Genomic DNA, 26,043 nt, shown 5'->3' on the forward strand with positions numbered 1-26,043 from the left:
CAACCCAAAGCAATATATAGTCTTTTATGTTTTATTCTCATTTGATAACATTATTTTGATTATTATTTAACATGAAATTAACAACAAATTCTTTAATCAACAAGCATACTATACAAAACACATTTCCACCTTATAAAAATAATGCAAAATATAAGCAGTTAACATTGGTCATATAGCAAAAACAGTTCATTCTTATTGTGGGCAAACCTCAGCCTGTTCTGTCCAAAAAGTAATAAATACTTGAAAACATATTAATATGTTTTGTTTTTTTTTAATTTTTAGACCAACACCATATTTAAATGGGAAGTCAGTAAAATGTTTAACTCTAAATCACATTTTACACATTTTTTCATCACATACTATTTTTAGTAATTTGTTGTTTAAGATTTTTTTGTTGATAGTTCAACAGAATATAAATAAAGGGCAGAGGCAATGTTTTGTTGCTAAATGTGCATCAAAATGATGATGACAGGGCAGCCTTCATACAACTTAATCACTTATTGTCTGCAATGCCATACAGGTGACATAAAAACATATAGCTAATACTCATGGAAAAGAAGAATGTATATATAAACAAGGGTAGTAAGAGGAAGGGTATGGGGAAACTGAGAGCTCCTCAGAGGTGAAGATGACACATGTATGGCGCTCCTAATGTAGCAATAGCTGAATCTTGATCGGAACAGAATCCCAATCATGTAGAGGAAATCTCAGATGCATTAACTCTCAGATCACACCTTCGAACTGGACTGACTAACATCAGCCTGCACCAGTCTAATCAGCACCATTGGGGATCGTCAACGGGCAAAATGACCTGGATTTTAATGATGCATTACTCATACAGGCTGATAAATCTCACTGCTGGTGAAAAAGTCAGAATGCCTCTTTTATGTAAATAAAAATTTACAGCACTAAAAACATCAATGCAAAAAGAACCACAGCAGCAGCAAGGATCAAGCTCACAAACATCATTCTGCACAAATGGAAATCGTAAAAAAATATTAAAAAAAACTAACAAAATTGTATGGAATTTTAATTATTTTTCATTGCCCTGAATTTCACACCTTAAACAATGAATGTTTCTTTGCAATAAATATCATTCAACATGTTGCTAAAATCAGGCTTATAGTGTGTATACAAGGATACATGTTGACTACATACCACACAGGCACGCTAGTACCAAGCATTCACTATGTACCTATACGCAAGGTTATCACAATAGCTAGCACTATTGCAGCTCTGACTTGAAATGCAAAATGATACAAACAATTTAAGTAACAACAGTGCCTTAAAGTCCTGAATATTCACCTGATTATCAAAAACTTATTTCTGTTTTCATACTCTAGCCAAAAAATGTTTTAATTTGTATTTGAATTTTTTGAAAAATTGAATTTAATCAACCAACTGCTATCTGCTACATGTTATACATGTCTCAGACTATTCACACAAGCTTATCGGAATGCCAGGCATAGGTAAAGGGTGAACAAGTTAAAACTAACCCTGAGCCCGCTTCAAAGGATACGCAGACAAGGGCAAAGTGCCAAACCAGGAATGTGAGGTGGTGGAGGTAGTGCGTTTGGTCCCGGATGTGGAAGAGGTGGAAACAGAAGCCGAAGGTGATAATATTGGTCCCTTTATTGATTTTGGGAAAGCGTTACGGGCTCATACATGTGAGCCATTTGTTACTCTGCCAGAACTATTAAGGTGTGGTGGGGATGGACTTTCTGCTCATATATCTGTCCAGATATGTAACATGATATGGAATACTGAATAAATTAATCTTGCCGTACTGTTAAAAGGTTCAATTGAGCTCACAGCTATGTGCAATGAGAGCGATGTTATACGGTTGAATGAGCAAGGGGTCCTAGAGTCTAAAGCCAGGTCATGCATGGACAAAGTGACATAGAGAAATGGGCACATGCCTTTGTGGTATTCATGGGCATCTTTCTGTGCAAGACCCTCAACAAAGCATGGAAACTGTTAGGGTACATGAATACCATCAAGTTCTGCACGCCAAGGAGGCTATGCATGGCGTACATATGACGACCAGTTCAATCTGCAGCAGAACATGTCTCCACCTCTATGGGATAAAATAAACTCTGATTTGAAATAATAATTCAAGTCCATGCCACAGCCTTCAGTTATATATTAATTTATTTATTTTAGTTTTTGAGTTAACAATGATTCACGTAGCTAGAAAAAAGGGACATTTTTCAAAGAAAAGAATTGACAAGGATAAAGAAGATGAAAGGAAGATTTTGAAGAAAAACTTGACACCTTACACTAAAAAGCAGAAATTAGATGTGCAAGACATAGCCAAACTAAGACGGACACTATTTAATTTAGCCTGTTAAGAAGTAATAGACTTCTGCTTTTTCATCTGAAGGATACAGGTTAAAAACATGACTTTAGTTCATAGCACTTGCAAAAAATCATTTTTTGGATATAACTTTTCACTGTTTAGTATAAGCACTGACTTTATTACACAGGTGAATGTTTACACTCCGAAAAGCCGGAAGTAAGTCAAACAGGTGTTAATTAGAATTACCATGTGTCTATTCACAAAATTTAAGTGGATTCTGATTTGGAAAGCACAATACTCAAAGATTCATTTATTGCCAATATGATTGATGGATGATATATCTGAGATTCCTGAAAACTGGGATGGAAATGATTCAGGGAGACATACAACCCACTTAGAACTGACAATAGATAAAGATGATGATTACTGTATGATATTGAACAGTCTGGGTTTCCAACAGTTCAAACCTCCACCCCTTATCACCAAATACCCACCACCAGCATTGGGAAGGGATCACGACATAAAGAATCTGAAGGAAAATCTGGATGATGTCCTGATGAAGACAGAAAACTGTTATGTTGATACACATAAGATTGATCATATTTGCACCATATCACAAAATCGCAGCAATTCTTCTTAGACTCCAAGACAACAATCCAAGATATCACATTTTTTTGCCTTTTTCGAGTTCCCTGTTCTTCATCTGAGTAAGTCGAAAATAACAATACTTTGCAGTCCGAACAAATATGCTTGAATTTTGCACATCCATCAATAAGAGATGAATAGTTTCATGAGTGGAAGAAGCTCATATCTGCTGAACATATAGAAATGGTCACCAGGTACATATGAAGACTGGCTGTCACGCTTCATATGGCAATTTTCTTCAAATTTCTACAGTCACTGTTGATGTCAAGTCGAGAAGAAACAGAACTGAAAATGCTTAATGCCGAAATTATAGGTTGTAAATGGGAAGAGTTACAACAATTCATGGTCGAAGGACGAAAAAATAATGGAACATTTGCCATGAACTACGATATGATGCAGTAATGTACTGAAGTAGGTGCAATAAGTTTTGCTGAAAGGCTTGGTGGAAAGGATGGATATACTCTGATGTTAACTGCTGTCAATTCAAGTCTACCATTTTCCTATTTAAATGGGGCTTCTTCGTGTGCAGCATTCACCACAAGTCTCCTATATGAACATTTTAAATGTGGGCCTTATTAGAAAAACAAAAACAAAACATGTTTACCAAAGATAAACAATGCCCTGATTCAAATGCTAGTTGAGACTGTGACAAGAGATTTCAAAGCACCAAATACCGATGACATCCTTGAAGATCAAAAGTTGGTGTATTTGTCAAAAAGACAATTCCATCAGATGTTATTTATTCTGTCTCTGTGGCAACAATTGAATATGCAGGAGTCAAGTTTAAAACCCAGTCAACATCAGGATCCCAGTACCTAAGATATGTCGAAAATGGAGTGATCATGAAAACAAAGATTTAATTTCCACATTTGCGGCAACTTGTGATCTGTGAAGAAAAGTATCACTTTACACCAGATGATGTGAAAGCCGCTACCCTGAAAAAGTTATTCACAATAACACACCTGAAAACAGCAGAAGAAATTTTGACAATAAAGAAATTTGCCAAAAACTTATATAGTGACCACAAGCGAGGGCAAAAACCTGTTCAACACATATCTCGCAAGAAATGTGGAGAAATTGAACAATCGTTCCTGTCTGATCGTGGTTATCGATAGAGAATACAAGATGTTAGATTGCTAGTGTTATGACACTCCATGTGGATGTGTAAAATTCACAAATCCAATTCAATCTGTTTTTCCCAAACTGGAGCACCTACACACAGAAGAATTGTACAATACAAGGCAGGCAAAAGGTGAGGCAGAAATGGCCCAAATAGATTGGCTTATGGAGTACAGCAGTTGTCTTCAACAGGTCATTATCCCAGCATCTTGAAAAAAAAACACTGACCTCTGGTGGCGCTGTTCTCAGAATAGAGAGCCAGTAGGTGGCCAGCCTTCCCAGGTAAATTGTGGGCAAAAACATGAATTAATCATGCTGCTTGGACATTGGAAATCTTTGTTATTATTATTGTTATAAACACTACATAAGAAGGTTTATGGTGCTTTATTTAGATTCTTTACGCGATGTCATTTTGAAATACATGAAATAGAGTCAAAAACATTTAATTCATGGGAACCAGCTATCTAATTTTTTGGGAAACTAAGTTTCTGTGGCGGAAAAATTCAGCCAGCTGGGAGTAGGTCATGTTCAACAAGATATAGAATATATTACAATAATTTAGCGTCAACTTCATTTTCGTAAGTATGTTTGTTCCCATCATGCACCTGCCAATGAGGCTACGGCTTCATGTTATGGAAATGTTGTTTGTTAAGTTAATTAAACAAAATAAAAATAATGAGCTGTGGCAGGGACAAATTAGGGACTTATGTTTGAAATGACCAGTATTCGAGAATGTTCAAGACAATCTTTCTAACCAATTTTCAGAAGCATTGGTCCAAAATTGTCCATTCTAGAATGTCAAAAGGCCAAATTGTTGATGACAGACAACCCACCCTGAATAATCAGGTGATCCAAAACGTTTCCATAAAAAAAGACACATTTTGAAGTCATAGGCTTGCCATTGAGTGTTTACAACTTCCAAAACGGACAGCAAGGATTCAACAACAGTCCCAATACCTCAAAGGATCATATTTATAGCACTTAGTAAGTGATTATTAACTCATGCTATTACTAATTTAGTTGTTAACTTCTACAACCAATCATCTCCAAGGATTTTGTGAAAATAGACATTTCCACAACTGATATACAAATCATGTTGATTTTTGGTGATTTCTATACAATAGGAGTGCCATTCTCAGCCATTTCTTGCAAGTCTGACAAAAAAGGCAGATTATTTCCCATGAATATATTTTAAATCCATTCAATTATATTCCTCAACATCCACCAAATAATGCAAGTGATGGTAAAGAATATGAAAATTGTTGATGCGATGTTTCGTATGCACCACAAAAACATATGTCAAAGACTTTCGACCAACAACCTTTCTGTAGTCGGTAAGGATGGATGACAAATGGTACAGCCTTGCATGTAACCAGAAGTTTGACCAGTGATGGACATGTAATTTGTTCTGTTTTTTTTTGTTTTTTTTTTGACACCTCGCCAACTGAGCAATTTCACATTTTCATTAAGATGATATGCTTGCTATTCAGTGTTTACAACCAGTAAAAGATGATAAACTAAAACAAGAGGTGACAAAGCAACATTAACACACAACTGTTTTTCTCTGTCAAACATGAGCATATGGTCTCTGGCAACATGTTTTCATTTTATATGAATATCATGAAACAATTTTTGAATTATGACCACAATTAATGCTTTTGCACTATGAGACCAAGAACACACAGGCAACTCAAGAGCCCAACCTTTTTTCTTAGAAAATCAGACAAGTTGAAAATGCATCAAAATAATATCAATGCCAAATCAATTGCAATCAACATGCCTGCCTTTGAAACTGAAAGTACTGTATGTTTTATTTTGCAAGTACACATTTTGAGAGATCCGAAGAAGCAACCTCAGCAGACAGGAGTACCCATGTAATCTTGTCTGTAATTTCCAGATTAAACATCCTGCTATTAACTTTTAATGACATCCAAAATAGAATTGTTTTTATACCACTATCAATACTATACATTTTGCACCAGAAATTGTGAATTTCTTCTAATCATGCTTACCTTAAGAACAAGAGAAATGAAGAAAAAAAGAAAGGAAAGAAACACCCAATCAAAACTAGTACTTAGAGATCTTGTCGATCAATCAATTGAGAAGGAAGATGCTTTTTATTGCATTGTGGGACAAACGACATCAGACATTTCAAGACACGAGATATCACGCTTGAGTTTGAAAAATAATGGAGAGCAAAAAAAATATTCTTTTCTTTCATTGCAAGAAACATCGTATTTCAAATCTAATGAAAGGCTCTGAGCTTGTCTGTCAACAACATGATTGATTTGAAAGATGTCTGCAGCAGTAGACTATTCAAACTATGCATCAGCAGAGAGGGTTCAGAGATAGTTTCCCTATCATGCTACATATCCTTTGTCAATGGCCAATATTGGTCAGTGTCTAGAACTAGAATAGGCCAGCCTCCTCACATTGTATAAGTGAGATGCATATTTCCATAATTTGGCAGGTTGTTTGATCTGGGAAATAGTAAAAAGTAAAAAAAACAAAAAACAACCTTACCAACAAGCAACATTTTAAAAAGAACATGTCTTAATCAGCTTGATCACTCCTGTATTTTACTGTTTACAGTAAGTTAGCATGTTTTGTTGCTACACTTAATGTTCAAATATTATTTTGCAATATTTTGGAACATGTTGCAATCTTACAAGTATAAAGATAAGTTGAAACTTCACTTTGCTGTCTGTGAAAGACATGAATAACTGTGAAAACAAAGAAATAAAGACAAGAAGAGTGTCAACAGACACAGTGACATTTAAAAGAACTTGATATTTGATCCCATTTGCCCAACAAAATAAGACAGCAAATTCATAGTGGCAAGGACATTAACATTTCCCATTAACACGCAATATACAATAACAGTAACAAGATGTTACTAGCAGAGGATGGGTTTAAATGCACAGACAGGAAGGAATAAACAGGATAGCTTAATAACAGAGCAATTTTCAATATTTGGATCTTCCAAAATATATTTTTTATTGCAATTTTGCATACTTTTGATATTACTTAAAAGGATTGACATTTGATGGACCTTATTTAGTAGAGCAATTTAGTCTTTATTTTCTGAAGTAAGTATTAACCCACATGTCATATTTAAAGTAGACTGGATAAAAAAGTCCATGAGATTTATGCAAGCTTTTCAAATAACAAGAAATTTGCTATCCAAGAGATTCCTGAGCTTTTCAAATAAAGTCGCTAAAACTAATAGTGTTGACTACTACCTTTCATAAAATAAAACAGAAATATTGGAAGGTTAACATTAGAGAAACGAGAATCAGGCTTGAAATTGAACTGCCATTATAGTACTTACAAATCAATTTTTGCCATTCTGACGAATTTTGGTTGTCATGACAGAAATACTTAGTGTCTTCAATGTCATTTCGCAACAAAACATTGCATCTGATTTAAAATACATGTATACAAAGATGCAAAAGAAAATGCCCTCTAAGATGAAAATTTATAGTCAAAAATAGAAACACTTTAAACTTAAAAGTAAAGAACAATGAAATCAATTAAGGCCAATTGTACATACACTCTGAACATATAACACCTCAAATATGTTAAACCTTCTACATTGCACCAACTCTCATTTAGAGAACTTTAGTACCATTTCATCTTATTCACCACTAAAGTTTTAACATATATTACATGTACATAGAAATCAATGATTTTGCCTGTTGAACAGATTTATCAAGTTACCACATTCTATTAGAGCAGAGGCCATTATATTAACATCATTCTTAAAACTGAGCAGTACGTTAATGTATAATTGGCACTTTCTTATCAATACAAAAATACAACCTTAGAATGCAAGACACATGAGATAGCACTGTATTACAAGATAATGTCAGTAGGAATAAAGGCTATGAGTCTCAACATGTCTCATAATGCGGTGAATAGAACCCTTGATTGTTCAATATATACAGATTTAGTGAAGTACATACACCCAAGGCCACACCATGTCTTGGTCAATGCTTACAAATGTAGCATTAGGTCTACTGTTGTGAGTGTGAATGTCAATGGTAGCTGTATCAAATATAGATAACTCCTCTTAAAGGTCTGGCAGATAAACTCTCATCATGTTGCACCACTTCTGAAAAAGTAAGGTATTTAAGTTATAAATGTTATATTTTTTTTTTTTAAATATGGTCTAAATTGGTCGTTCATACACTGCCACATCCAGAGAAAATATTATTTATAATATTTAAAAGAGCAAAAAATAATTCACCACATATACTCGGTACACTAAAAAACGTCAATAGTAATGAAGTAATGTACAGATTCAAAAATGATTTGCAAATGTTATGTATAGTCTGTATTGATCATTTTATAGAGATCTCACATCACATTGTTTGTGAATAATGCTAGGACTCAAGACAAATTGAGTAAAATTTTGAGATAAAATGAAAATTTGGTTCAAAACCAGATTTCTCCTGCCTAAAAGCAAATAACAAACTGATTTATCAATTAGGAAATCAAAACATTTCTAAAATTGTACTGAACTTTCAAAAAAATGTCCTTGATTTTCTCTTAGCTGTAAAATTGACCTTATTACATGATTGACAAAACCTGTTTTGGGCATTTTCAATATGAAACTTTTTTTTGCATTATCAAGCAATACATTTATTATTTTTTTCTTTTATTAATTTTTTTTACAGATTTTTTTTTAACAAAACACGTGTGTTTAGAAAGACCTCAAAATGCTAAGCTTAAGAGACGTTTTTATAGTTCGCTTACTAGAAGTAATCAAAATGTTCAAACTCCAATAAAAATCTAAAATCCTGACATCACGCTAAAGGAGTAAAGCTACTTTATGGAAGACAAGTATTGTTTAAATGATCAAATTTAAAAAGCAAAAACTTCGCTGCAATAATGAGCTTGAGATATTCACTTAACTGAGCATATTAGTATGTTACCTATCACAGGAATGCTTTATCACAAGAGTGAGTGTCAGGATTTCTTCATCATCTCAGTGTTGGTGTGTATTGCAGGGTTTTTTATTGCACCTATCGCCTGGTTGACGGAAGCGACATCTTTCAAGATCATCTCCGCCACCTTTCTCGCCATCTCTTCCTTCTCCTGTAAAGGTCACACAGAACTACATCACACAGAACTTCACCCATAGAACAACATCACACAGAACTACAGCACACAGAACATTTCACAGAACTACATTACACATAACTACAAATGTACATCATATGATACTACATCTGACATAACTATTTGGCATGGAACTACATCATATCATACTACATCAAATGAAACTACATCAAATAAAACTACATCATATGATACTACATTCACCTGGAACTTCATAACACAGAAGCACACAATATACCATTTTATATCACACTTAACTGCATCAAATTTAGCTACATTCATCACACATAACTGCATCAAATTTAACTACATACATCACACATTACTGCATCAAATTTAGCTACATTCATCATACTTAACTGCATCAAATTAAGCTACATACATCACACATAACTGCATCAATTTCAGCTACATACATCACACATAACTGCATCAAGTTAAGCTACATACATCACACATAACTGCATAAAATTAAGCTACATTCATCACAGATAACTGCATCAAATTTAGCTACATACATCACACATAACTGCATCAAATTAAGCTACATACATCACACATAACTGCATCAAATTTAACTACATTCATCACACAAAACTGCATCAAATTAAGCAACATACATCACACATAACTGCATCAAATTAAGCTACATACATCACACATAACTGCATCAAATTCAGCTACATTCATCACAGATAACTGCATCAAATTTAGCTAATTACATTTCACATAACTGCATCAAATTAAGCTACATACATCACACATAACTGGATCAAATTAAGCTACATACATCACACATAACTGCATCAAATTAAGCAACATACATCACACATAACTGCATCAAATTTAGCTACATTCATCACACATAACTGCATCAAATTTAGCTACATACATTTCACAAAACTGCATCAAATTAAGCTACATACATCACACATCACTGCATCAAATTAAGATACATACATCACACATAACTGCATCAAATTAAGCTACATACATCACACATAACTGCATCAAATTAAGCTACATACATCACACATAACTGCATCAAATTAAGCTACATACATCACACATAACTGCATCAAATTAAGCTACATACATAACACATAACTGCATCAAATTTAGCTACATACATCACACATAACTGTATCAAATTAAGCTACATACATCACACATAACTGCATCAAACAAAAATAAAACAATACAGCTACATCATCAATGCAACACAAACCATAAGTTAATTACAACACCAACCAAAAATTAAGAACACTCAGATGTCAAACATATATTTTTTTTATATTTTGATGAGATTATTAACATTTTCATGTCAAGTTTTGTTATATGTTATATTCCTATTGCCTTTAAACCCAACCTTTTCTTTATCCTTCTTGCTCTTGAAGAAGCGGGCTCCACCACTGGGCTTATTCTTGCTGGTGCCCTGGGATTCTGGGTCTGGGTCAAACCTGGACACAAACTGACCAAGGATATCTATCTGGCCCAGGCTCATACCACTGTGGTAGCAAAATGTAAACAAGCTTTGAGGAAGTTTTATATAACTAAAAGGCCTTTTTTTAATTCAAATAACTACCGGGGATTTTAGGAGGATTCCAATATGTCTTTAATTGTAATTAATTGTTTAACTAAACAAAATGAAAAACAATAAAAAATAGAGATTGCTTTTTTGAAAAAGCGCTTGTCTCCCCTATTGTGTGGTCGTAGCTGAGAAAAAATAAATGACGGACATGAAATTTGTATTTTGGGCTGGAGACAAAACAACAGTTAAAATTGGTTTATTCACCAGTATTAAACAGTGAAGAGAAAAAAGTATTTTTGATTAATCTTGAAAAATGTAAAGAAAGTTTGCATTGTATGAAGTTCTTGGCACAAGCGTTATTCAATTATTGATCGGAAACCATTTTTCAGCTCAAGGTCATCGTGACCTTGACCTTTGACCTACTGATCACAAAATCATTAGGCATCATCTACATGACCAACTTGCATACCAAGGATTAAGTTCTTGGATGCAAGTGTTTTTAGTTACTGAGCGGTAAATGACGTTGACCTTTGACCAACGTATCTCAAAATAAATAGGGGTCATCTTCTAGTCATGACTGACTAGCATACCAAGTATGAAGTTCCTGGGTGCAAGCGTTCTTTATTTATTGAGCGGAAACAAAGTGTGACATACAGACTGACGGACTGACTTATGGATTGATCACAAAATCAATGGGGGTTTTCTACTAGTCATGACCAACTTGCATACCAAGTATTAAGTTCCTGGGTGAGAGCATTCTTTAGATACTGAGCGGTAACCATTTCTTCACCTCAAGGTCACGGCAACCTTAACCTTTGACCTAGTGATCTCAAAATCAATAGGGTTCATCTACTAGTCATGACCAACTAGAATACAAAGTATGAAGTTCCTGGGTGCAAGCGTTCTTTAGTAATTGAAAGGAAACCGTTTGTTTACCTCAAGGTCACGGTGACCTTGACCTTTGACCTACCTATCTCAAAATCAATATGAGTCATCTTCTAGTCATGACCAACTAGCATACCAAGAATTAAGTTCCTGGGTACAAGCGTTCTTTAGTTATTGAGCAGAAACCGTTTTCAAGCTTAAGGTCACCGCCAACAAGATAACCTTGACCTTTGACCTTTTGATCTCAAAATCAATAGGGGTCATCTACTAAACATGAACAACTAGCATATCAAGTATGAAGTTCCTGGACCCAAACGATCTTTAGTTATTGAGCAGAAACTGTTTCTTCACCTCAAGGTCATGGTGACCTTCCTTTGACCTAGTGATCTCTAAATCATTAGGGGTCATCTACTAGTCATGACCAACAAGCATACCAAGTATGAAGTTCCTGCATGCAAGCGTTCTTTAGTTATTTAGCAGAAACTGTTTCTTCACCTGAAGGTCACAGTGACCTTGACCTTTGATCTACTGATCTCAAAATCAAAAGGAGTCATTTACTAGTCATGACCAACTAGCATACCAAGTATGAAGTTCCTGGGTACAAGTTCTTAAGTTATTGAGCAGAAACCTTTTTTAAGCTTAAGGTCACTGCCAACATATCGTTTTTTACCTGGAGGTTACCTTGACCTTTGAATTTTTGATATCAAAAACAATATGGGTCATCTACAGGTCATGAACAACTAGCATACCAAGTATGAAGTTCCTGGCCCCAAAGGATCTTGAGTTATTGAGCAGAAACCGTTTCTTCACCTCAAGGTCATTGTGACCTTGACCTTTGACCGAGTGACCCCAAATTATACAGGGGTCATCTACTAGTCATGACCAACTAGCATATAAGTATGAAGTTCCTGGGTCTAAGCATTCTATAGTTATTGAGCGGAATGAAGTTTGACGTACAGACTGACTGATGGACTATCTGACGGACATGAATGGGGGAGACATAATTGTATATCAAGAGTTACATTAGCATCACAAATGAACCTTTGTGCACTCATTAAACCCACATATAAACGATATTTAATACTAATAATGCCTTACTTCTTACATTTCCAGACAAAGTTAACCACTATGTTCATCTTACTATGCATGTTTTTCCTACATTGCCAGACTGAATTTCTCTTACATTGCCGACTAAGTTGACCACAATGTTCACCCTACCCTGCATGTTTCTCCTACATTGTTAACAGAGTTAACCACAATGTTTACCCTATCCTGCATGCCTAGTCTGCAGGTTTCTCTAACATTGCCAGACTGAGTAAACCACTATGTTCACCCTACCCTGCATGTTTCTCTTACATTGACAGAATGGGTAAACCTCAATTTTCACCCTACCATGTATGTTTCTCCTACATTGCCAGACGGAGTAAACCACAATGTTCACCCTACCCTGCATGTTTCTCTTACATTGCCAGACTGAGTAAACCACAATGTTTACCATACCCTGCATGTTTCTCTTACATTGCCAGACTGAGTAAACCACAATGTTCACACTACCGTGCAGGTTTCTCCTACATTGCCAGACGGAGTAAACCACAATGTTTACCCTACCCTGCAGGTTTCTCTTACATTGCCAGACTGAGTAATCACAATGTTCATCTTACACTGCATGTTTCTCCTGTATTGCCAGACTGAGTAAACCACAATGTTTACCCTACTCTGCATGTTTCTCCTGTATTGCCAGACTAAGTAAACCACAATGTTTACCCTACCATGCATGTTTCTCCTACATTGCCAGACTGAGTAAACCACAATGTTTACCCTACCCTGCATGTTTCTCTCACATTGCCAAACTGAGTAAACCACAATGTTTACCCTAACATGCATGTTTCTCCTACATTGCCAGACGGAGTTAACCACAATGTTTACCCTACCCTGCAGGTTTCTTTTTCAATGCCAGACTGAGTAATCACAATGTTCATCTTTCTCTGTATGTTTCTCCTGTATTGCCAGACTGAGTATACCACAATGTTTACCCTACCCTGCATGTTTCTCCTACATTGCCAGACTGAGTAAACCACAATGTTTACCCTACGCTGCATGTTCCTCCTACATTGCCAAACTGAGTTAACCACAATGTTCACCCTACCCTGCATGTTTCCTCTCCCAGAGGCGGTCAGGGTTGAGGAGGGTGTCGTCCAGGTCCATATTCCTCATGTTCTCCTCAAGACGACTCAGCTGCATGGGGCGACTCGTGCCAGAGGCTAGAAGTGTGTTTCGCGAGCTCATACTTTTCTCACTCGTCACAGACTGACCTCCAACACTGTGCTCAGATGAACTCTCGCTGCCTACAGGTGAAACATTTGGTTCATTCAACAATGATCAAAAAGAAAGGTCTACTTATATTCCACATACCCGGTATATATATAATAGGGATGGCAACAAGTAGTAAAATTAATACTCGAGTACTCGGACGATCGTTCGATCGAGTACTCGGGTACTTGATTACTCGGAAGAATTGAAAAAGTGTTCGCAAAGACAAGATTGTGTATACATGTATCGTTAATGACGTATATTGTGCGTTGGTCGTATTATTGGTCATTTTCACCTTCAAAGTAAACTTTCATTACGTATTTTAACAAAAAATGATATAAAAAGAAAACAAATGTTGTTTCAGGCTTTTAATTTGTCTTATTCGTTTCATTTTATACAAGTATGCACTACAGAAATGAACAACAATCAGAATTACAATGAACGAAAATTGATAGCATACATAAAAATAGTTAACAAAATTCAATACGAAGTTCAGTTGTTTACTCTAGAATTATTTTTTTAAATGATAGTTTTTCGTACTGTGTAATTGTTGTTTACCTCCTTAATATTCATAATTCTTGATTTAAAATATCAACCAATCAATTGTGATAATCATTGCAAAAATAGTTAAAATACGCCCATTAAGAAATACGCCCATTAAGAAATCAATTCTCGTAACGGTCGATACTCTTTCGCTCGTTAGCGTCCATTGTTTGGTGAAAGGTCTCTAATTGGTATACAATAGAATTGTGTAGGTGAAAGTACCGCTATCAAAACTTCGCTAATTGACATCAGTGCTAATTTGAAATAGGGGTCCTTTGTTGACAGTTTGCAACTATCACAACAACTGTCAACTAATTGATTGAGGTCAATTGTGTACACAGCGGGGATTAGAGGGACCGTAAATTGTCCTCTTGGCAACTAACCAGATCTGATATTTTGTCTGTAAATCGTATATTTGGTGATTTTTATAGATTTGTTTGGTACTCGAGTACTTGGACGTTCGATCGAGTACTCGGGTACTCGTTGCCATCCCTAATATATAACAAAACTCAGAATATAACAAACCCTAGAGTGAAGTATTTTCTGGGCCTAATTTTAGGCCTTCCATGTTTAATTTTAAATGAATAGTATTTTTCTGTAAATTTGAGGTAAATTTAAGGCTTAATTGTTTATTCTGAAATTGGTAATATCTTCACACATGATAACCATAGTGGCATAATTTTTAATCGTTAATTGTCCTTTTCGAATTTAAAGAAGTTTAATTAATGCTACTGGGTACCAGTATATCAATTGAAACATCTTGCCATAAATATGACAATGACTTGCTGAAACAACACCAGTTTACAATCCTCTATACATGGTCTATGGATTTTGTGCAAAACACTTGCATCTTTTGTCAAAGTCAACTGCATAATATATCATAGATAAGGCCTCACATGAAAATCTCTTATGTATATGAAAAACATTTTGTCTGTATGGATATTTATATATCTATTAGAGGTTGGATAAGATGCTAATACTTGTCCAAGTATAGACATAAATTCATTTGTAAAAATATATTCCAAAGTTAATTTCTTTAAGTATTTTTTTTTTCATTTTTAAAATTTCAATTCCATATACATGTAGATCTCTATTTTTATAAAGAAATAAAGACATTTAATATAATATAAAAGCCGCTTGGTGAGAGTGGTCATGTGGTATAGGCATTCTCCTCTCATCAAAGATTGTGGGTTACTTTCTAATGGCCTCTCAAATAGGACACAGTACTGGTTGTTGCCAAAGAAACAGACTTGAGAGTGATTCATATCAGCTTTCAATTGACTTTATAATCGGGCAATCTTTTTTTTTTAAATAAACCAAAGCCAGTTTTTCCACTTACTCAGGGGAAAAACCACCCACCTCTACGTTTCCTCGTCTGACCAAGCGGGAAATCCTGGGCTGTCTGGACAGCAGACACCAGCTCTGACAGGTACTTGTAGTAGATGTCACTTGTCAGGTACTGCTGGAAGTGACGCTGAAAAACACATGCAATGCTCTAGACTTCTTCAAGTGGCATTATTCATAGATCTTAATCACAAGATAAACAAAATGGAACTGATATGGAGTAAAATGCTTGAAATAATCATTGATTTACCTGTTACTGAAAGAAACTAAAGCTATCACTGGATGTGATTGATACCCCCACTATAACTCCTTCTAATACCGTAATAAGAAGTATCACTGGGAGTGATGTATGCTCATTGAATGCCCTGTCATTGAGAAGGCATAAATAAAGTTAACAATGGTCCTACTTTATAGAAATAAGGACTTTTACATCAGGGAAATAAGGCATGAAATTTTCTTATATGTTTCAAAAGCAAAGCACAGTTTTTAATTGAGATGACAAAACAAAAACTAATGTTTCATTTTTACCGTTTAACTCAATACCTCAAAAACATGTTAAGTAAAAATACTTTAACAAGAGCATTCACAGACTGCTATATCCCCCACCAAATTAAGAACAGTATCAACCCCGCCTTACAACAAAGGATTACAATTAAACAATGGATAATAACTCAAAAATTACTGCAACCAGATTTATTGTTCCTGAGCACTGCACATGAGATCTATCTGTACATGAAGTTTTAAGTCAATACCACAAAGACTTTTCAGTTAATACTCCAGACCAAAAAATAAGTTTGAAAATTAATAACGGGAAATAACCTAAAAAAACAGCAGCTAGAGTAATGGATCCTGAGCACTGCATTTATTTTATATTTAAAGTAAATACCTCAAAGACTTCAGTTATGCTCCGGACAAGAAATAAGCATGAAAATTAACAATGGGCAGTAACTAATAAAAACTGCAGCCAGAATTATGGTTCATGTGCCTTGCTCTTCTCCTCAATGAGATATATCTACATATGAAGTCAATACCTCATTGGTTTTCATGTAATGCTCCAAACAAGACTGCCCAGTGGAGAGAAGTAAAACAAGAGCACCGCGAAACGGAGCATTATACGCCCGAAGAAGATTCGACTTGAGGTCTTTAATAAACATTAAGGTTATGCTAGTATACTGCTTACTAGGTGTGAAGTGTTTACAACAAAGGCTTAAACTTCCAATATTGAAACGGAATTGCTAACGGCCCCCAGTGAAATTAGCCTTTGAGGTACGGACCTGGAAAGCATGCTTGACAAATCCTTTTAATGTAGAGATGATTTGTATAAAGTTATTTGAAAATTGCTTTAGTAGTAACCCAGTTATGGCCTGGACATGGAATTGCTAACGTCCCCCCCCATGGTGATTCTAGTGTTTGAGGTATGGACCTGGAAATTGCGTGCGACACATCCTTTTTATGTAATGATGCTTTGTATAAAGTTATTTGAAAATGACTTTATTAGTGACCAAGTTGTGGCCCGGACACGGATTTGCTAACGCACCCCCATGGTGATTCTAGTCTTTGAGGTATTGACCTGGAAATTGCGCGCGACACATCCTTTTAATGTAGTGATGATTTGTATAAAGTTATTTGAAAATCGCTTTATTAGTTACCAAGTTAAGGCCCGCACACGGAATTGCTAACGGACGGACAGACAGACGGACAGACGATGGAGGCCATAACATAATACGAACCTTCGGGCGTATAAAAAAAGGATAAAATTAATCAAAGGGAAATAACCTTAACAATAACATATATAAAATGGTGTTTCTTTAGCACTTTTCCACAACACAGTCAATATGTGTATGAAGTTTGAACATATACCTCCATATCTCAAAAGACAGATGCAGAAATGGAGAAAAGTAGACTTGTACTGATGTCCCAGGACAGGCGGACATAAAGACGAATGGGACCAGGTGATTTCTATATAGCCCAGATCACTAAGTGGTAGGGGGCATACTAATTTTATAAGAACAAAATAGCTAGATCATTCCCTTATTTATATAGTTAAACTGTCTAGTTCTACTGTTTGCAAAAAACATCCAAGTCATTAATGATTGTCGCTGTCAGTTTTCTCAAATCCTAAAAGTAAATTTCAAATCAAGTGTAACATCTAGAAGCCTGTCAATCGACGTCAATAGAAATCAACTGCAGCCTTCAGGGATTTGGCATATTTTGATGTATCACCATACCTTACTACTAAAGAGGCACAATAATATCCCCCAAGGCATATACACATTCTGTTTGCATTGGTTTAACATCAACCAACCAATTAAAGTTACACTCACAAGAACGACACAGTTACAAACAAATTCACATAAAGTGCCGCAAACTAACAATTCGAAACTGCTTTTGGGCAGTACAAGTTTAAACTGTGAAAGTGCTTTTATAAACTGATTGAAGAGTATGCTTGCTCATTTAAAAAAAGTGGTATAACAAGAGCTGAAGAAACAGCAAACAAGTCCATTCAGACTGGTTACCTTCTCTAGCGTGTGAAGGACAATATGCCTTGGCCTGGCAAAGCAGTCTGGTAGCGGCCCTTCCTCTCGACAGATATTCCCCTCTACCTCAAACCTTACAGCATCCGGAAACCCAAGTGGCACTGATGCCTGCAGGGAGAAGTACCTGCAACATACACACAAAAATGTGGCCATAATTAAGGTTTTCCAATATTTTATTCCTATGAGATATACCTATTTTGAAAAGAACATAATTTCAGAATTCAGTATGATCTTCACTTTAAAATAAAATCCTAAAGAAACAGCGCCTTTTTAACAACTATTAAATCTTCAAATTATTGTTACTTAAACAAGAAGCATAAACATATTTATTACAGGATACTTTTTTGTTGACAATTGAATGTAGCTAAAATTTCAAAATTTTATCATAAATTTACATAATTGAAACCTTGTATTATCAGTTTTGTTGATATGTGAATTAAATTTTATTTTACAAAGTTCTCTTTTTGAGATAAGGGGTGGCTGTAAAATTTCACCCCATACTCACATTTATAAATATATTTAGACTAACTTGTCATATATGACCATGGCATCATTCTGTGCGACGTCCCCACTGTATGAGTCGCTATGACTGAGGAGATCATGATAGTTATCCATGGCAATGAGAAACTGCAATAAGTCACATAGCCCCTCCTGCTCCAGGTACTGAAAGGATACAATACACTTACATATATTGAACACCTCCTTAACCATGCCATAGATACATTTACAGCAGCAGTTACCACACTGGCCAGGCTAAGTTGACCTAATATTTCTTATCAGACAATGTGTATTGGTGACAGGTGAATTAATAATACTTTTAAGTACCCATTATGCTACAATATTTCTTGTTATGGTTTACAACAATGTATTTTATTATCATTAACACATTGCCAAATTAGTAATTGGTTTACACTTTCATCATCAAGAATGACTTTTGAGACATTTCAATACAAGGAGTAATGTAAACTAGTGAAAGTCAAAGGCCCAAATTTCTTGAAAAATATAAGAAGTAACATGTTATAGTATCTTATTACGAGTAGCCAAATTATTTGCTTCTACTTGATTTTACAAATCTAAAAGGCGTTTTGATTGCGCAAATCTGAAAAGTTTGATTTTACAAATCGGAAGTTTGATTTTACAAATCGGAAAAGTTAGATTTTACAAAAAAATCGGAGGTTTGATTTTACAAATCGGAAAAGTTAGATTTTACAAAAAAAGTTTATGGTGATTATCTTTTTAAAGTTTCAAAAGTCTTTAAAACAGAAAAGATTGTATTTATTTAAGAGTTTAAGAGTCAATTCTGTTCTAAGGGACTTGGGAATGATCCAAGAAATTTGTGCCCTCGTTCGTCCATAGCATGTTAAACATGCAACCCATTGAGTACCTCCATAAAGTAGAAGAGTGCCTGCTCGTTGTAGATGACATCGTTGATGTGCAGTTTCCCTCCTGTGAGAACGTCAACCTGATACTTGCAGTGATACACACTCTCCTTGTAGTCAGCAAAGTACCTACACATATACATTTAATGAAGAGTTAAAAGGTCCAAAGAACTGAACTCATGGCATGCTGGCAGATTTTAAAAATTATGGAAGCCCCCAAGACACAGATTGAGGCACAAATTCTGATTTTCATATATATCAGGGCTTGTTGAATTCTATTAATGTCAGTCACTAGTGTTTTGAATCGGGCTTATCCTTTCAAAAGTCTCATTTCAATGACAGACAAGCATACCTGTTAAGGAACTACAGTGTATGATTTAAAATTAAGTGAACAAAAACTCTATTATTAAACTATTAACAGACATACTTCTCTTCAATTTTATGTATGGCAAATTTCTGACACTCGGCAAAACACTCTGGATCCACCTGTCCATCTTCCCTGCATATCTTACCTGTAACAAGCAGGAGTGCAGTGAACACAAATGGGCTGAATAATTAATCAAGATAGGTCCATGTTCTAGGTATGCAAAGAGCTTTTACTCCATTGAGGCTTTATATCACTTGGGAATGACCAAAGATTTAACATAAGCTTGTAATATCTTACACAATGGTAACTTACTGATAGTGTTGTTTCTGAGATCATCGTTGATACCGATGGGATGTGTGGCCTCCTGCGCCAGGTACTTGGTGAATATTCGTACAGCATCCTGCTCAACACCTAAACAACAAACATTTAGACACAATTATTTCCATACATTCATGTCTGAGTCTATATCCACTAGTAAAAACAATTTCCAAAATGAAGGCTGAATACAATTTTCTCTGTATACAATACTATTGTACTATCATACCGCAGCCTTGAAGAAACAAACGTATATTTCAAGATTAGAACGTCCCAATTATGTAGTGAATAAAGACGTATAAGCAAACTTCACAACTCCATGATTTGTGATAACATACTTTTCTTCAGTTTTTCGGCCAAACTAGAGGTGGTTTGGTCTGTTTTAGAATGAACGGTGGGCTGTCCTTCTGTTGGTGGACTTGGAGTTGCAAGGTCCCTATAAGATATTGCACTGACGGTTTCATTGCTTGCACTATTATCACAGTTTTGTAATGGAAGATCCAGATTTTTCCTGCATGTCCCTGGTTTACACTTCTCTCTATCACGACAGTCACAGTCATTAGAATTCAGGACAGTTATAGCACCACTTGTATCTCCACTTTCAACACTGCTAGTATGCAGGTTTACACCTTTACTAGAAGCACATTGTTCCTTGACACTGCCATTTTCAACAATCACTTTCCGGACAGGATTTGAACTATTGGAATCTGATTCCTTTGACGTAAATGCTTTATTCTGGCATCCAGTTTCTAAACTGTCAACAGAACCTGGACTTGTAATATCTTTATTTATAGATCTTGTCAATGAAGGACTTGGTGAAACCTGTCTGTCCTTAATCAAAGAGCTCTTGCTTACAAACTGAAGAGAGTGAGTTCTGATCCGGGTCCAAGTGGATGCTTGAAAGCTCTCAGCATCTAGCCAGAACCGGATGAGTTGGGAGGCCTTGCATGACTCCAGGTATTGTATAAGGTAAGGCACTGCTTCATGGTCATGTATTGTGGCATCCAAGCCTCTCCATAACTTAGACTCCTTCCTGTATTCACCTTCCGGATTCAGACTCACACCTGTGAGCAGAATTTAATGCTGTTATTTCAGAAATTGTTTATGCTTTCCTTTCTTATACATCAACTCAAGGGGTGCCTACAAAGCTGTAGTAACTACCTGGTGTTATAGAGGAACTGACTATAGTCTTGCTAGCACCCCTTAAATCATAACGACAAAGAAGTATTCTACACCATAACAAAATCTAATTTAACTGCAAACTACAGTTCTAAACTTAATTTTATTGTTGTTTCAAAATTACACACAAAAATATTTTTTAGGGATATAAATCTTTATGACAGTAAAATCAAAATATCCATTTAAATCAAAATATCCATTTTCACCTAGGTCTCCAGGATGAAATTCATCCTGTAGTAAGAGCAAGTTTCTATTGGCAGATCCAGCTTCATTGTCAAATCCTGAAAAAATCAAATCAATAAAGCTGTTAAACTAAATTGCTTAGTTACCACTATTCCATTTTCTTAAACATAGGGTGTTATAGAGACATACATAACTTATTCTCCAACACCCCAACATATTCCTAACCCACTGGGGTTTACCTTAATTTGTATTCTTGAACAGAATCATTATAAAATTTAGATCCAATTCATGGCAATACTTTTAAATATTAAGACCATAAGGATAACATGAATATTACAGAAATAAGTTTTGAAAACTTAAGTTGCTATGGAAACATGAAAAAAATGAGGCTACGATAACATTCCTTTCAAAGAATTTTTTTTTTGAAGAAATTATAAATTTTTGTGGCACTTACATTTTTGATAATTGTCGGCTTTTATAAAAAATAATTATTTTCTTTATCAGATTTATGTCAGAAGCACAGAAATAGTAATATTAGTCTAGCATGTCATGTATGCCAGAGCAGACTTTTTGCATAAATATATCTAATAAAGTATAACATTCAAATAATATATTGGAATTAAGTATAAGAGAGGCAAAATGTGGTACCTGTTGTTTCATTGAACATATGTGCTTGTGCTTTCTTCGTTTCAGAAGCTGAGGTTGACTTGGTTTTATCATTCTTCTTTTCTGTGAAAGGATAAAAATATATGAGCAGTTGGCAGTTGTATTTCAATGATAAAACAAGGTATGCATGTATTCTAGGTTATAAAACTTGAAAAAAATAAAATATTTTTATAAAAATAAAATAAATTCATTTTAGCAGTTATGTTTAATTTTTATCACTACAATAGTGTTACTGGTACCTTTTCTTTTTACCTTTTTATGATATATCATCTAATCTATAACAATGACTGTTCAGCAAACAAAATTATTATTATTATGATTACATGGCTAACATTGATGCTCTTTTGAGGGTAGAAGCCACACACATGAATCAACTTCAAAAGAGATATACCATGGAGAAAGTGACATTTTGGTGAACAAAGAAATGATATACTGTACTTATAATTAAACAGCCTAGTACCAGAAAAGATCATACACAGTAGAGTTTATTAATTGAATAAAAAAGTCTGTTGAGTTTATTTCAGATGAAAATAAAAATAACATAAGATTTTATTAATGTTTTTTATTTCTCAGATTAAAAAAAAATCAAAAAATCAGGACATTCTATCATAAAGTGGTATAAAAAAAAATGCTATAAGCATTGAATTGTCTTTTCATAAATGCTATTAAAGAATGGAATGAAGGTTGCACATTCATTAATGGGCAACTGTGACATGGTCATAAATTCTTAAGGGATTAAGGGGCTTCAGAACACCTTTAATTGAGGTTATAGTAACTTGAAAGTGACAGTTAATTAAGGTTGTAATACCCTGATGGCCATCATTCCAAACTATGAGCAGCTTGATAAATTTTGTGTATGATTTTCCGGATATAAAACCAAACAAAAAATATATTTTATTTATTTATACCCCAAATCTCAGACTTTTTAGATGAAACTTTATCAAGAACTAAAATCAAACTGTAATGAAATAGCAATATGGTACTACAAAAAATGTTTCGACTGTTGACCTTTCTGTAAAAGTAATGAAAGTTCAATTAATGTTCAAGTTGAGGTTTTGATTGGCGTTCTACAGGAAAAATAAGGAGAATGTTCCATAAATCCTTCTTTGCATTCATTTTCTTTTGCAATTATTCAAATTTGTTATTTAAAGAACAAAAGTATGTTCATAACTTTGTACATAATATATGTAAATTCGCTGAAATATGTAATATCCTTAAGAATAATACAACAATTGTTCGGGGTTACCAGGCATCAAAATCTTACTTTACTGTACCACTGTTAATGTTCGGAATATTTTAGCATATTGAAAACACTAAATATCAAGTGCTTAGTAAATCAAGGCAAAGCCATTGTAAATTTCATCTAATACTTTTGGGAAAAGTGTAACAAATAAGACAAAGTTAAATTGTATTTCAATAACAATTTGTTAAGTTTCTTTGCAAAAAAACAATTAAAAAGACAACACCTGGCTGACAAAAATAAAAGGGATTGAAAAGTCTGATATAGGGGTTGAAAAGCCTTCAATATGGCTATTAAAATAGATCAACTAGGGGTTGAAAAGTCTGTGATTTAGGGGTTGAAAAGTCCAAACAAGTAGGGGTTGAAAAGTCTAAGGGTTGAAAAGTCTTCGTTTTGAGAAGGGGTTGAAAAGTCTTGGGGTTGAAAAGTCCTGCTCCCAATATTTCTAAGGGGCCGAAATGTCTGAGGGGCTGATTTAGTAGCAGGCCGATTTAGTAAGGGGCCGATTTGTCTTCCTCCCCACCAGTGTTCTGGTGGTCATAGGTTCGAGACTCCCACTGGGCGCTATTTTCCACCCAGGTTTATTTTAGTCCACAAACAATACAGTTCTGAAAGATACCTTATAAAAGTAGGAAATCACAAATAAGAAATCTATTCTATTTCAAACAAGTGTACCCCTCCCACTATTCAACATATGCAGACACGCCTCCTAAATGTTTGAATATCATATACCTGATTTGCGACGGAAGAAAGACATTGCCGTTATTCATAAATGAGATAAATTCGCCGTGCTATTAATTTAACATCAGTTTGCCACTACGCGTGTCTGCATTTCCAGATACATTTTCGTATTTCATCTTACTCTTCCAACCGGAAGTAATAATAATGATTTACTAGTTAATACTATTCTGAATGTGAAAAAAGCAAGTGGTTACAAACAACCATTTGAACAATATGGCACATACAATGTAAGTGTAGTGGCGGGATTCGTGGTATAGTGGGAAAAAGCACCCTGCTTTCAATCCAGGTGTCACAGTTCGATCCCACGCCTTAGCTAATAAACAGCGTCAGTTTAGGAAGGTGGACAGTGTATTATAAGGAATAATTAACAACTTGCATTATTTCAACGGGAACTATTCATTTCCTACCCAAGTCATTTCGTTAAACAGGGGTCGCATTTGACAATGCTTTGCAAAACTACTGCACGATAGATAAGGAGCCAAAGAGTAGCTCTAACCAGTGTCATATTCTGTCTGTACATCCATACTAGTTCGCCTTAGACTTATTTCGTTCAAACCTATCTTTCGTCAATATATAAATGCTCTTACTGCCAGGCTACTAGGTCTCAGACGCCGAAATATACCTAGTGTCCCAGTGGCGTCGTAAAATAAACGAAAATTATTTCAGGGGTAGTCAAAACTACCAATGATTATAGATTATAATTCATTCTTTGTTTAATGTGACATGTTAATGCATCATCCTTTGTTTAATGTGACATGTTAAATTGATGCGACATCCATTGTTTAATGTGACATGTTGATGCGACATCCTTTGTTTAATGGACATGTTGATGCGACATCCTTTGTTTAATAGACATGCTGATGCGACATCCTTTGTTTAATGTGACATGTTGATGCGACATCCTTTGTTTAATGTGACATGTTGATGCGACATCCTTTGTTTGATGTGACATGTTGATGCGACATTCTATGTTTAATGTGACATGTTGATGCGACATCCTTTGCTTAATGGACATGTTGATGCGACATCCTTTGTTTAATGTGACATGTTGATGCGACATCCTTTGTTTAATGTGACATGTTGATGCGACATTCTTTGTTTAATGCGACATGTTGATGCGACATTCTATGTTTAATGTGACATCTTCTCCTTCTTCTTCTTCTTCTTCTTCTTCTTCTTCTTCTTCTTCTTCTTCTTCTTCTTCTTCTTCTTCTTCTTCTTCTTCGAACAGATTGTCATGAAGGAATAGGGTGGAGATAACAATCAAAGCACTTAAAGCGTTGAAAGGCCTGCAACATTTTGTGAGTTTAGCTATATAATTATAAAACAAATTAACATAAGCATCTTAAGATAGTACAAAATTATGCAGTAATACGCAGTTGCAAATGTAGTCTTATCTGAAACGTTTCTGTTTTCATAAACAATACACTTCCTAGGATAAAGCGTTTAGGCATTTTTTAAAAAACAAAATGTACTCTACAATTAAAGACGTATATAATTTATTCCAGGGTATGCCTGTTAAACCAAATGCATCCAACAAAATCCATTGGACATGTTAATTAAGTTAATGTTTAAGGTCTCTTTCTACAATGACAAGCTCCTCGCACATAATTCCTCTGGATCGAATCACCCACAT

The 26,043-nt window shown here is 35.0% G+C and overlaps 1 protein-coding gene and 1 pseudogene across 1 annotated transcript; one reads left to right on the forward strand and one right to left on the reverse strand.

Moving 5' to 3' along the window:
- Positions 1-17: 17 nt before the first annotated feature.
- Positions 18-24,536, reverse strand: LOC128231723 (A-kinase anchor protein 10, mitochondrial-like). The gene is made up of 14 exons (XM_052944847.1): positions 24,399-24,536; positions 22,409-22,489; positions 21,784-21,858; positions 20,737-21,462; positions 20,396-20,494; positions 20,144-20,228; positions 19,722-19,845; positions 18,867-19,000; positions 18,317-18,461; positions 15,816-15,930; positions 13,750-13,948; positions 10,557-10,695; positions 9,001-9,163; positions 18-8,177 (listed from the first exon to the last, which is right to left on the reverse strand). The coding sequence occupies exons 1-13, from the start codon at positions 24,421-24,423 to the stop codon at positions 9,035-9,037; spliced, it is 2,076 nt and encodes a 691-aa protein (XP_052800807.1). The 5' UTR covers positions 24,424-24,536; the 3' UTR covers positions 18-8,177; positions 9,001-9,034.
- On the forward strand, positions 2,628-4,084 carry LOC128231045 (uncharacterized; annotated as a pseudogene).
- Positions 24,537-26,043: the final 1,507 nt, after the last annotated feature.

This window comes from Mya arenaria, chromosome 4 (genome assembly GCF_026914265.1).
Source record: "Mya arenaria isolate MELC-2E11 chromosome 4, ASM2691426v1".
In the NCBI taxonomy this organism is placed as follows: domain Eukaryota; kingdom Metazoa; phylum Mollusca; class Bivalvia; order Myida; family Myidae; genus Mya; species Mya arenaria.

What these genes read in the sequence shown, in the direction of transcription:
- LOC128231723 (XM_052944847.1), bottom strand. Translation starts at nt 24,423, where the DNA reads ATGTCTTTCTTCCGTCGCAAATCAG. An exon ending in ATACATAAAATTGAAGAGAA is followed by an intron (nt 19,846 to 20,143) that starts GTATGTCTGTTA and finishes GTATATGTGTAG; the next exon opens with GTACTTTGCTGACTACAAGG. An exon ending in TCCTTCACACGCTAGAGAAG is followed by an intron (nt 15,931 to 18,316) that starts GTAACCAGTCTG and finishes TGTGTTTTTCAG; the next exon opens with CGTCACTTCCAGCAGTACCT.